At 65.4% G+C, this 10,513-nt stretch overlaps 4 protein-coding genes across 7 annotated transcripts in view; 1 reads left to right on the top strand and 3 right to left on the bottom strand.

The window, feature by feature from the left end:
* Positions 1 to 125: 125 nt before the first annotated feature.
* On the bottom strand, positions 126 to 1,856 carry TMEM141 (transmembrane protein 141). 2 transcript variants are annotated; one of them, XM_065036232.1, is made up of 5 exons: positions 1,670 to 1,856; positions 1,518 to 1,584; positions 1,342 to 1,425; positions 1,021 to 1,152; positions 126 to 432 (listed from the first exon to the last, which is right to left on the bottom strand). In XM_065036232.1, exons 1-5 carry the CDS (start codon positions 1,721 to 1,723, stop codon positions 353 to 355), a joined length of 417 nt encoding a protein of 138 aa, XP_064892304.1. In that variant the 5' UTR covers positions 1,724 to 1,856; the 3' UTR covers positions 126 to 352. The 2 variants fall into 2 exon arrangements, with proteins under 2 accessions (XP_064892304.1, XP_064892303.1); XM_065036231.1 differs by having other exon boundaries at positions 1,518 to 1,794.
* On the top strand, positions 1,782 to 4,136 carry PAXX (PAXX non-homologous end joining factor). Its single transcript, XM_065036233.1, has 6 exons — positions 1,782 to 1,890; positions 2,108 to 2,142; positions 2,208 to 2,398; positions 2,907 to 2,981; positions 3,077 to 3,564; positions 3,665 to 4,136. Exons 3-5 carry the CDS (start codon positions 2,359 to 2,361, stop codon positions 3,433 to 3,435), a joined length of 474 nt encoding a protein of 157 aa, XP_064892305.1. The 5' UTR covers positions 1,782 to 1,890; positions 2,108 to 2,142; positions 2,208 to 2,358; the 3' UTR covers positions 3,436 to 3,564; positions 3,665 to 4,136.
* Positions 4,137 to 4,374: 238 nt separating this feature from the next.
* CLIC3 (chloride intracellular channel 3) lies at positions 4,375 to 7,834 on the bottom strand. Its single transcript, XM_005513670.3, has 6 exons — positions 7,752 to 7,834; positions 6,833 to 6,942; positions 6,328 to 6,453; positions 6,085 to 6,191; positions 5,631 to 5,806; positions 4,375 to 5,271 (listed from the first exon to the last, which is right to left on the bottom strand). Exons 1-6 carry the CDS (start codon positions 7,785 to 7,787, stop codon positions 5,110 to 5,112), a joined length of 717 nt encoding a protein of 238 aa, XP_005513727.1. The 5' UTR covers positions 7,788 to 7,834; the 3' UTR covers positions 4,375 to 5,109.
* Positions 7,835 to 8,172: 338 nt separating this feature from the next.
* Positions 8,173 to 10,513, bottom strand: part of ABCA2 (ATP binding cassette subfamily A member 2) — a 35,063-nt gene continuing 32,722 nt past the window's right edge. For all 3 annotated transcript variants that reach the window (XM_065036227.1, XM_065036226.1, XM_065036228.1), the window contains one exon: positions 8,173 to 10,428. In XM_065036227.1, coding sequence (XP_064892299.1) covers positions 10,393 to 10,428 — 36 coding nt within the window. In that variant the 3' untranslated portion in view covers positions 8,173 to 10,392. The remainder of the gene's footprint in view (positions 10,429 to 10,513) is intronic.

The following is a 10,513-nucleotide window of genomic DNA, read 5'->3' as shown; positions in this document are numbered from 1 at the left end:
GGACCAGAGCTCTCCGCTCCAACATTTACTGCAGAGGTCGCCTCAGAGTGGTGACGTTTACCACCTGCACCCCAGCTCTTCCTGTCACACCACCAGCCCAGCTTTCGCTTCATCCACAACGAGTGTTTTCAGCTCTCAGCTTTTATTGCACCCCCCATGTGTGATGCTCAGAGGCCACCCAGGAGGCAGAAATCCCTGCGGTGTCTCCACCACACTCTCACTGCAGGATCAACTCATCCAAGCTCCTGGGCAGCGCCGCAGAGCTCACCAGTCCCACAGGCAAGCACAAGCAGGCTGGGCAGGCAGGAAGGGGTGAAGCAGAACACAGGCATGGTGCACTGTGCTCCGGCAGCTATTCCACAACATCTCCATACTTGTTCCTCCTCACCGGTGGTGCCACGTTCTCTCTGTCCTCCAGGTTGGGCAGATTTTCTGCAACAAAAAGAACACGCTCCCTGGACCCTCAGCTATCCTGGTGTGTTTACCAGGGCTGGGCAGAAAACCACAGAGCCCTGGTGAAGCATGTAACGCCTCCTCAGCTAGGCCTGACTTTGGGAGCTCAAGGTAAGAAAGAAGCAAGCAGCTGTGGGAACCTTCAAGTAGCTGCTGTCCTGGTGCCTCTCCAGCTCTGCCCACCATACAGAGTGACCAAGGTGTGCAGGGGTTTACTGCCTCCCTCCATTCCCTTGGCCTCTTCCAGCAAACAAGCCCTTTGCTCTGGCTCTCGTGAATCCACAAAGCAGGAGGGGCAGCAGGCAGAAGCAAGTGCTCCCGCACCATCAGCCCCATTCAGAGGGACACACGAGCCATGAGAGCAGGCAGGGAGCTCGGGGCACACCGGCACCCTGGCGCCTTCTCCCATCCCTCAGCTGCGGGGTGTCAACGTGGGACTTAGATGTGGATTTTGGCAATGACACAGTTACCAGCTTAATTATGAGGCAGGACCAGTAAATTGTTGCAGCAGGGAAGAACCAGGCATGACAAGCCCAGGGAAAGCAGCGGGGGGAGATGTGAACATACCTGTGGGCTGAGACACCCTACCAGCCATGGCGAGCTCCTGTGGGGACTTGTCTGTCTCCAGGTAAATCCAGAAGTCGGAGCATTTCTGCGTCTCAGCTCTGGTTACCATGTAGCTGGCGAGGGACCCTGTGGCTGGAGAGACCACGATGCTCCCAACATTTGCCAAAGGCAGCAGTGGGGAAGCACCTGCCAGCTGCTGGGCTGGGCTGCAGCCGACACAGAGCTCCCCAGGGCCACGGGAAGCGGGGATGTGACAGCAGCCAGGGCAGAAAGTCCCCGGGGAAAGGACAAACAGCCGCTCTGCCCGGGCAGGGCGCTCACCCGCGGCCAGCAGCAGGCTCCACTGCGGGCCGTGCGGCAGCTTCGTGCTCACCAGCTTCTGCAGGGCGAAGGCGGCTCCGCTCCCTGCCGAAAACCGGGACCGGGCGCCGTTACCGGCTGCAGCCCCGCCCGGGCCACCGCCCCCGCAGCCCCCGGGGAGCCGGGCCGGGCCGTACCTGCCAGGAAGGTGCCGATGCCCTTCACGAAGGCGTGGGACTGGCAGGCCGCGTACTGCTGCAGCGCCTGCGGGGACACACACTCAGCGCGGCAGCCCCGCGTCCGCCCCCCGGCCCTCAGTCCCGGCCCCGGCCCCGGCCCCTGCGCGCACCGGGTGCTTGGCGGCCACGCTGTCCTCCACCCGCCGCAGCCCCAGCTGCACCATGGCGGGGCCGGCGGCGCCAGTGCCGGGGAGGACCCGCGGCGCTCGCCCGCCCCTTCCGGCTCTGCCGCCATGGCGGAGCCGGCCGGGCCGTTCCACCTGCTGCGGGCCGGGCCGGGCCGGTTCCTCTGCTACTGCCGGCCCGGGCCCGGCCCCGGCGGCACCGTCTAGTGAGTGAGGGGCCGGGCCGGGCTGGGCCGGGGGCCGAGCAGCTCCGGCACAGCCTGAGCCGCCGCCTCCCGCAGTGTGACCGACGCGCTGGAGGTCTGGGCCGGGGAGCTCGGCGCCCGCCCGCCGCTCGGCTGCGTATGTACCGGGGCGGCGGGAAGGGCCGGGGCTGGGCCGGGAAAGGCTGGCTCGGGACGTGCCCGCTCTCTCTCTCCGCAGCGCTGCCCGCCGGGGGAGCACGGCACGAAGCTCAGGTGGGTGCTGCCCCGCGGGGACCCGGCCCCTCCGCCCGGCCCCGCTCACCCGGCTCCCCGCGCAGGGACGCCTTGGGCCGGGGAACCGCCGCGCTGAGCCTGGGCGAGGGGCCGGCCGTGCTGCAGCTGCGGGGCGAGAGCCAGTGCTCGGAGCTGCGTCTCTTCAAGCTGCCCATCGCCGAGGCGAGGAGCCAGCTCCAGGCGCTGCTGTTCGGCATGGCGGGGCACGTCCAGAGCCTGGAGCGACGCCTGGAAGGTCTGCAGGGGGTGAAGGCAGCGGGAGGGTGGGCAGCCCTTGGCACCTTCGGGGAACTGTCCCCCTCACCCCAAGGTGCCCCGGGTGACCCAGCAGCAGGCTGTGCCTCCCTGGTGGTCTCTCCTCGCTGGTCCTGGGGGAACTGGCCAGGAGCACTGGGCAGCAGAGGTGCTGCCTTCTGTTTCCCCTTGGCCTGGCCAGGGTCTGCACCTGCTCCGCTTGGCCAGGAGACATCCCGTGTGGGATCAGAGGATTCAGTGTTCTGTCTCTGTGCAGAAACACAACCTTGTCCCCATGGCTAGCACCGCACATGCATCTCTGTGTGTAGGAGATGCCTTACAGAAGTATCTGTTTTAGGGGTGTAGGAAGATCCTGGGGCAGCAGCAGCCTGGGTGGGAGTGGGTCAGTTTGGCTATGGAGGGATGGAGCTTGCTGGGGAGGCTTGGGGTGCAATGCATGCTGCATTGGGGTGCGTTGTCACAAGCTTTGGCTCCGATTCCTGTCTCAGCAGTGGTGGAGACAGCGGTATCTTCCTGCAGCCCTGAGAAGAGCGCTGCCCGCAGCCAGCAGCTCTTCCTACCAGGTAGGCAGTTGCCAGGGGGCACCTCCCCTAGTCCCACTGTTTGTTTGCCTTCTCTTACCCAGGGGCTGCTGGTGCTGTGTCCATGTGTTCTCCAGGGCACTCTGAGTCCCCTCAGCTGTGGCTGCTGTCAGCCACCCCACTGTCCTGGTGCCATTCCTGGCACAGAAGGGGCCGGGGCTCAGCATGGTGCCTCTTGGAGTGTCCAGGATGCCCTGTGTGCAGGTCAGATGCCGGGTATCACCAGGCAGGTTGCTCACTAAGCCTCCAGGATGGGGTCAGGCTTTGCTGCTCTTCCAGACTGGAGGCTGTGGCAGGTCCATGGCTCCCCGCTCCTTTGGGAGAGGAGACCAGGCTTGGCCCTTCCTTACCCGCCACGGACGCTGGGCCGGGCTGGTGGGCTGCTGGGTGCTCCCCCTGGGTGCGCAGGGGCGTGCAGGGCTGCCCGGGCCACTAGCTGACCTTTTGCAATCCCTGTCCTGACTGAGGCAGACCCCAGCCCAAGGAAGAACAGGGGTGCTGTCTCGGCTTTGCCGGCCAAGAGGAAGATCCCGGGGGAGTCTCTAATTAACCCTGGTTTCAAAAGGTAAGTGCTGCTCCCAGACGTGGTGCTGGGGCTGTGCTGCACAGAGCAGGCTCCATGGTGTGGGGCTTTAGGCTGTGACGTTTCCTCCATCTCCTCCTAGCAAGAAGGCTCCGTCTGGAGTGGACTTCGAGGACTCCTGATCTGTCCTGTCCCATCTCCTGATGACAGCCCTGATGAAGCCTTGTCAAACACCTGTGTGGCTGGTGGAAGAGGATTCACTGCCCCCTGGGCCTGCTGAGCCCCTTGTGCCCAGGACGGGGAAGCAGCACCTGGAGGGCTGGAGCCAGCGCCGGGCAGGCCTGAGCGGGCAGCAGATCCCGGCCGGTGCGCTGGCGGGGCCTGGGGGGGACGGGGCGGGCAGGGCTGGCAGGAGCGGTGGCTTTGGCCTTGCAGCTCTTCCCTGCTGGCGGGGGCCACCTCTCTACCTCACTTGGCATGAATTGGTGGGGTTTTTAAAGAACTTTTATACCATTATGTAACAAAAAGATTGCCTGTGCTTAACTTATTGCCAGTAAAGCTGTTTTTAGCTAGACGGTCTCTGGGGATGGGGACAGTACAGATCTGTCTATCCATTCTGCGTTTTCTTTGCTCAATAGCCCTGTGGCAAATTTCAAGTGAACCTGGAGGGTCGGGGGCTCACTTTCCTGCTATCTTTGTGCCAGTGCGTTGGTGGGTGAGTGGTTAAAGCCCCCCCAGTCTCCTGGAGAGCTGGGGGAATGGGCCCCGTCCTTGCAAGGCACTGGGAAAGGACTGGGAGGCTGCTGAGAGGTCCTGTGAGGGAGGAGAGCCCCTGGGGCTGGTCACTCTAGCTTGTCTCACTTGCAAAGCCTTTATTGATTTTGGGGAGCTCTGGTACATGGCTTAGACTTGCCCCACTTCACCCCCCTCCCTCTCCCAAATGTGCCTCTGAGAGCTTCCTGCCGGTGGGTTCTTTGGGGATGTCCCTCCCACTCCCCTCACCCAGGGCGGTGGGGGCCGAGCTGTGTCCATCCCCCAGCTCCGTTCCCAGGGCTCTGCCGGGCTGTGCCGGTTCCCCTCTCCGGTGTGAGGGGCCATCCTGCCCTGGCACAGCCCTGCCCGGGTCCCTCAGCTGCCGGGTGCCGCGGTGTCCCCGCAGGAGGCTGGGGGTGCCCCTGCCGTGTGCTGCCCGCTGTGCCCGCAGCCTCTGCTCTGGCAGCCTTTCCTCCCGGCTCCTGCCTTCCCCGCAGCGTTGCCCAGCTTTGGTACCAACAGTGACGTGACTCTGGCACCCCTGCACCCATCCTGATTCTTGAGGGACCACAGGGCATGTCGAGAGGCTCCTGGCCGGACAGGGAGGGTGGTACAAGAGGTGAGGATGCATCTGTGGGCTCAGTGCGGGGCAGATTGCTGCCGGCACCTCAGCAGGGGTGCCAGCTGGGGGAATTTGGGTGCCAGGGGCACAGCTCATGCTCTCTGCCCTCCCGAGTGCATGCAGGCAGGGCTGTGGTGGTCGTGGCAGGACCAGGGTGGGCACTGGGCTGCTGCCCAACCCCAGCCCTGCACACACCTGAGTGTGTGCCCGGCTCACTGCGGTGACCGGACCACGGAGCGATAGGCTTGGATGATCTCCTCGCTGTTGGGGCAGGTGTACTTGAACTCCTTGGTTTCGCTGGCAGCATTGAGGTAGCGCCACACGCCCCGCAGGTCCTTGGGGATCCCGAAGCGGCGGTAATGCTGGCACACGACCTGCGGGCGGGAATGGGGTGACCCCTTGCCCAGCCCTGAGCTGTGCCAAGGGGTGCCCTGCGGCTGGACGGTGGCATTTGTGTGCAGGAGCCAGCCTGGGAGGGTGGCAGGGGGCCAGGGGCCATCCCTGGCACTGCACAAGGGGTGGCACCTGGCAGGGGATGTGGAGGGGAGTGACATCTGTGGGAAGGCACCGTGCTGGGCATGGGGAGAGGGGACAGGACACGGGGTGACATGGGGCTTGGCAGAGGAGCAGGGGGGTTCCTGCAGGCACCCAGGGGGAGGTGAGAGAGTGGGGCCAACAGCACCGAGAAGCCAGAGCAAAGGGAAGGGCACAGCGGCGGGATGCCCGCGCTCACCTGAACGATATTGAGTTTGGGCAGCAGGTTGCAGTCGGCCAGCGTGAGCTGGTCCCCATCCAGGAATCGACGGTGGGAGGTGCGGAGCTGGGGCTCGTGGGCCAGCTCGTAGGCCAGGGGAGCGCTCAGGTACTCGTCCAGCTTCAGCAGGGCCCGCAGGAGGCTCCGCTGCAGCGCTGTGGGGGGTGGCAGCACTGCTCATCAGGGCATGGGCCCCTCTGTGCCCACAGCCCTGCGCCAGCAGTGCCGGCCCGCGCCCTCCCGCCCTGCCCGCATCCTCCCGCCCTGCCCGTGTCCTCCCGCCCTGCCTGCGCTGGCGCCAGCCCCTGCCCTGATGAGGGGGCAGTGCCTGAAGAGACCCAGGGAGGGCTGGAAAGGCCCAGGGAGACCTGAGTGGGCTTCAGGTGGTGGCACCTGAGAGGTTGCATAGGGTGACCCCCACCCAGCTCCTCACCCTCATCCTGGGCAGGCACTGGATTCTTGATGAAAGTGGAGAACTTGTGGAAGATGTCGTTCCCAGCCAGACTCGACTCCCTGTACTGCGGGACCAGGCTGGGGAACCTGCAGGGACGTGGGCATGGCTGAGGAGGGCGGCAGGGCTGGCAGGCTCGTGTGCTGCCTGCCCGCAGCACACCCAGCCTGTCCGGCCCCTCTTTGGCCCCTTGCCCTCTGTCTCAGGGCAGCGCTGGCCACTGACCTGGGGGGGCCCAGCCTGTCCTCCAGGAAGTCCTCGATGGTGACGGTGTCAGTCTTGGAATCACCATTGTAGAGCAGGACAGGCAGCTGGGCACCTGGCGCAAAGTCCTTTAGCACGTCCAGTGCCCTGCGGGAGATGGGGATGGGTGCTGATGCCCGGCAGTGCCCAGGGCTCTGCAGGGCTCTGCGTGTGTACATGTGTGTTTACATGCAGATGTGTCCTGTGCAAAGGACATGGTGATGCCCCACACTGCTCCTGCCTCCATGTGTGCCCATGGCAGCTCTGCCCTGGAAAATGCCCACCAACCTCCTTCAGGCAGCATGGGCAGCTAGGGGGGGTTACAACAGGCTCCATGTGTCCCACACTGCTCCCTTCATGCCCCTTCCCAAGGTGCTGGGGACCTCCCACCTCCCCCCTCAGTGTGCCATGGCAAGCCTGACCCACAGCCCTGACCCATGGCTGGCATCCCCCATGGCCCCAGCGTGAGTGCGAGAGCATGACTCACCTCTTGGCATCCACGGTGGTGAGGGTGAAGGGCACCCCTTTGAGCAGCAGCACCATGAAGATCCGCTGGCAGAAGGGGCAGTGGCCCACGCTCTCCCCGTCCTCACTCGCCTGTGGGCAGAGGGAGAGCTCAGCTGCCCCTTTGCCCCAGGGCGGCTGCAGTGGGGGCAGCGCAGGCCGGGCAGCACCGGTGGGTGCAGGTGAGGGTGGCGGGTGCGTGGCACTGCCCTGGCTGAGCCTGGGCTGGCCACAGGCCAGCGGGCAGTGCTGGCCGCCCGTGGCACCCGCTACACTGGGCAGGGTGCCCGGCCCCAGCCCCCGCCTGCTCCAGGGCCTCCACACCCCATGGCAGAGCAGCCCACGTGGCACAGCTGGTGCTGGCCCTGGCACCCCTGGGAGACCAGGGGGCCACAGGCTGCCCCAGCCCCACAGTGCCAAGGGGGCCAGGACTTGAGCACAGCGATAGCGGTGGCAGCTATGGCAGGGGACAGCCCAGCACGGCAGGGACTGTGCTGGAGGAAGGTGACAGCGATGCTGGTGGCTCCGTCACCCCCCAGGTGCGATCCCAGACAGTTGTTGTCCTGCCCGGTGCAGCCAGATAAACTGCCTGGCGGGCGCTGGCTGGGACAGGCTGGCAGGTGCAGGCAGGCGCTGCACTGCTGGGCAAGGGGCCCTGGATTGGGGGACAAACCCAGCCCAGCACCCCAGTCTGAGCACCCACAGCCCCCTGCGTCCATGGGGCAAGCAGCAGCATGCCGTGCCCTGGAGAAGTGCCCCAAGCTGCCCATCCAATGCCCCCCATCCAGCGCCACATATCTGGGCACCGCAGTGGGCTGGGACACCCCAGCCCGGTTAACACTGGGTGGCAGCCAGAGGTGCCCACTCACCAGGGACACCCAGGCGCCCAGGACCCCCCTCACCTTGACAAAGAGCTGGATTTGGGGTTTCTCGGCCATGCTGGGTGGTGGCTGCTGGCTGAGTGGTGGCCGTGGCAAGTGCCGGAGCTGTGGCCCCTCCCAGCCCACATTCCTCCCCGGGGTGCACCCGCTCCCACCCACACCTGCCCCACGCCCTGCCGTGGGGCCCTGCTGTGGGGCCCCGGCCGCCGCTGCTGCTCTGCACGGACAGCTCACAGCAGCGCCAGCTGTGGCAGCTCCTGCCTGTGCCCTGGGGGTGTCACACCAGCGCTACCCCGCAGCAGACGGCAGGAGCCAGGTGCCGCCCTGTGTTGTGCCCAGCTCCCTCTGCCCATGGCGGGCTCCTGCACGCCCTCAGCCCGGTCCCTTCCCAGACACCCAGCCCCGGCCCTCGCACCCACCAGCGCCCACCAGCCTGACTGGCTCCAGTTATTATTTTTTTATTTAAAACGATCATTATTTTCACATTTCATTGTTTTGTTTCTTTTGCTTGCAATGTACAGGCTCCTCCAAGGCGTCCCCACCCCTGGGGGTGCCCCGTGCCCAGGGCCGTGCGTGGCGCCAGCATTGTGCCTGCAGCTGGTGGCCGAGGACGTGGAGCGGGAGATGAGGAGGAAAGCGGGGCCAGACTCAACGAAGCGAATAGTGTTAAGGCAACAGCCACCCCCGCGCTGGGGCAATGCCCTCCCGCCCACTCCCCACTGCCACCCCCAGCGGGGTCTGTGCCTGCGGGAGGCCACCATGGGCACCCCAGCTGCGTGGGCACTAAAGCATCTCCATTGACCATGGAAAGCCATGGGGCATGGGGGCGGTGGCACAGCAGCGGGTGGGGGCAGCTCTGTGGAGGGGTGGAGCCCCGAGCAGGACGGCAGTGAGGACATGGGGTGAGGACACAGCCCTGGCCAGAGCACAGCGCAGGGCACCCTGCCCACCCGGGGGTGCCCTAAGGGTGTCACCACTGAGGTCACAACTGGGCACCCAAAGCTGACACCATCCCCTCTCTCCCTGGGGGCAAAGGGCTCACTCCGTGCTGGCTCGTCTACCAGTGCCCACCCGGAAAAGCAGAGTGTGCGCAGCAAGGGACCAAGGGGCACCCGGGGGGGCTGCCCACCTGCGCCATCCGCCCACCCCAGGACCAGCCAGTTTCCGGTATGCCATTAAAAAAAATATGGTCTGAAAAATCTGAAAATAGAGCTTATCTCCCCCCCAGTTTTTCCCCTATTGAAAATACTGTATATTGTATCACAATCTATACCAGGTGGCATACAGGGCTGGTGAGAGTGGGGGGCATGGGCACAGCGCAGGGTCAGCTGCCACCTGGGTCTGCCCCTGCTTCCAGGCCTGGCCCTGACCCCCCTTCCCCTGCCACACGCTGCCCCGTGGCAGCAAACTGGGGTGCCCAGGGCTGCCCGCCAAACCCGGGCCAGGATGGCAGAAAGGACACACGGGCTGGGCTGGGGGTGCTGGGCACGGCCCCCGCGGATGGCAAAGCTGCAGGACCCTCTGCAGAAAGGAGGAGCACTGCTGGCCCAGGGAGCACCTGCTGCCGACTCGGTGACACTGCCAGCCCCAGGGGACACTGCTGTCCCCAGTGACAGTGCCAGCCTCACCACGCTGGGCCAGGCTGTGCTGCACCCAAGCGGGCTGTATCATCCTTGTACCTCAAGGCCAGTCACTCCCATCCTGGGGTGCAGCATCCCCTCTCCCAGTACCACGAGGGACCCAACAAGAAGAAACCAGTGCCAGTGGCTCCTGCAGAGGGCCAGAGGCTGAACAATGAGTGCCAGGGCAAGGGGGCAAAAGAGGGGACGGAGCAGAAAGGTGGCACAGCTGCAGCAATGCCCTGTGGCGGGGGAAGCGGGCAGGGAGGGCGCAGGAGGCAGGTAAGGGGCTCTGCAGGAGGGATGTGGTTGGGGACAGAGGGGAGAAAGAGCTGGTGCCAGCATGTGAAATACCCTGTGAAATATCCCCCTGCCCCGGAAGGTGTCCCCTGCCTGGGCGATGGTGCTGAGTGCCCAGCCCACGCCTGGCACAGCATGGACAGGCAGGACAGCCAGGGGGCTGAGGCCCCTCTCTTGGACAGGCTGGAGGGTGCAGTGACATCCTCTTGGTGATAGGAGTCAATTGCAGGTGAAGAACCGGAGCTCCTGGGCCCTGAGCCCCCCACAGTGCCAAGGGCTAAGCCAGGGGTGCTGGAACGAGGAGCAAGCAGCCATCCTTCCTCCGGCCCTGCCATGGCCAGGCCTGGCGTGCTGCTGCTGCCAGGTGTCCCCGCTGCCAGGAGTCCTGGGGGGTGCAGGATGGGTGTCCCAAGCGAAGGCACCGCTCACAGGTCTCATCCCCACCACGAGGCACACAGGGCTGGCAGCACCAGCCCCAAGCTGCGTCCTTCTCCTTGCAGTCTCTGTCCGTGGCAGGCGCTGGCCGGGCGAGCCCACAGCACCACGCAGTGACACTGAACGGGACAAAGGTGAGCTGGTGGGCAGTGGCTCATGAGGTCCATCGAGGCTGGCACCACACCTGCCATGTCCTCCCTGGCACTCGCCTCTGGCCGTGGCGGCTCCGCTCGATGGGGCAAAGAGAGGGGAGAGGCCAAAAGGGGCTGGTGGCTTCAGAGCTGGGGGACGTGGCTGCCCCCAGGGCCTCAGCACAGCGTGTCCGTGTTGAACGAGAGCTGAGCCTGCGGGCACAGACACAGGGCTCAGGGCTGGGCAGGGGCTGCCCAGGGCTGCTGGGGCCAGGATCCAGCCTGGGGGGAGCAGCCA

The sequence above is a fragment of the Columba livia genome, chromosome 19 (assembly GCF_036013475.1).
Source record: "Columba livia isolate bColLiv1 breed racing homer chromosome 19, bColLiv1.pat.W.v2, whole genome shotgun sequence".
NCBI lineage: Eukaryota > Metazoa > Chordata > Aves > Columbiformes > Columbidae > Columba > Columba livia.
This window is presented reverse-complemented; position numbering and strand designations above follow the sequence as displayed.

What these genes read in the sequence shown, in the direction of transcription:
- TMEM141 (XM_065036231.1), bottom strand. Translation starts at nt 1,794, where the DNA reads ATGGCGGCAGAGCCGGAAGGGGCGGGCGAGCGCCGCGGGTCCTCCCCG. An exon ending in CATCGGCACCTTCCTGGCAG is followed by an intron (nt 1,426 to 1,517) that starts GTACGGCCCGGC and finishes GGTTTTCGGCAG; the next exon opens with GGAGCGGAGCCGCCTTCGCC. An exon ending in GAGCCTGCTGCTGGCCGCGG is followed by an intron (nt 1,153 to 1,341) that starts GTGAGCGCCCTG and finishes TGGTCTCTCCAG; the next exon opens with CCACAGGGTCCCTCGCCAGC.
- CLIC3 (XM_005513670.3), bottom strand. Translation starts at nt 7,787, where the DNA reads ATGGCCGAGAAACCCCAAATCCAGCTCTTTGTCAAG. An exon ending in AAATCCAGCTCTTTGTCAAG is followed by an intron (nt 6,943 to 7,751) that starts GTGAGGGGGGTC and finishes CTCTGCCCACAG; the next exon opens with GCGAGTGAGGACGGGGAGAG. An exon ending in AGTGCCTGCCCAGGATGAGG is followed by an intron (nt 5,807 to 6,084) that starts GTGAGGAGCTGG and finishes CACCCCCCACAG; the next exon opens with CGCTGCAGCGGAGCCTCCTG.
- PAXX (XM_065036233.1), top strand. Translation starts at nt 2,359, where the DNA reads ATGGCGGGGCACGTCCAGAGCCTGGAGCGACGCCTGGAAG. An exon ending in CCTGGAGCGACGCCTGGAAG is followed by an intron (nt 2,399 to 2,906) that starts GTCTGCAGGGGG and finishes TTCCTGTCTCAG; the next exon opens with CAGTGGTGGAGACAGCGGTA. An exon ending in CCAGCAGCTCTTCCTACCAG is followed by an intron (nt 2,982 to 3,076) that starts GTAGGCAGTTGC and finishes TGTGTTCTCCAG; the next exon opens with GGCACTCTGAGTCCCCTCAG.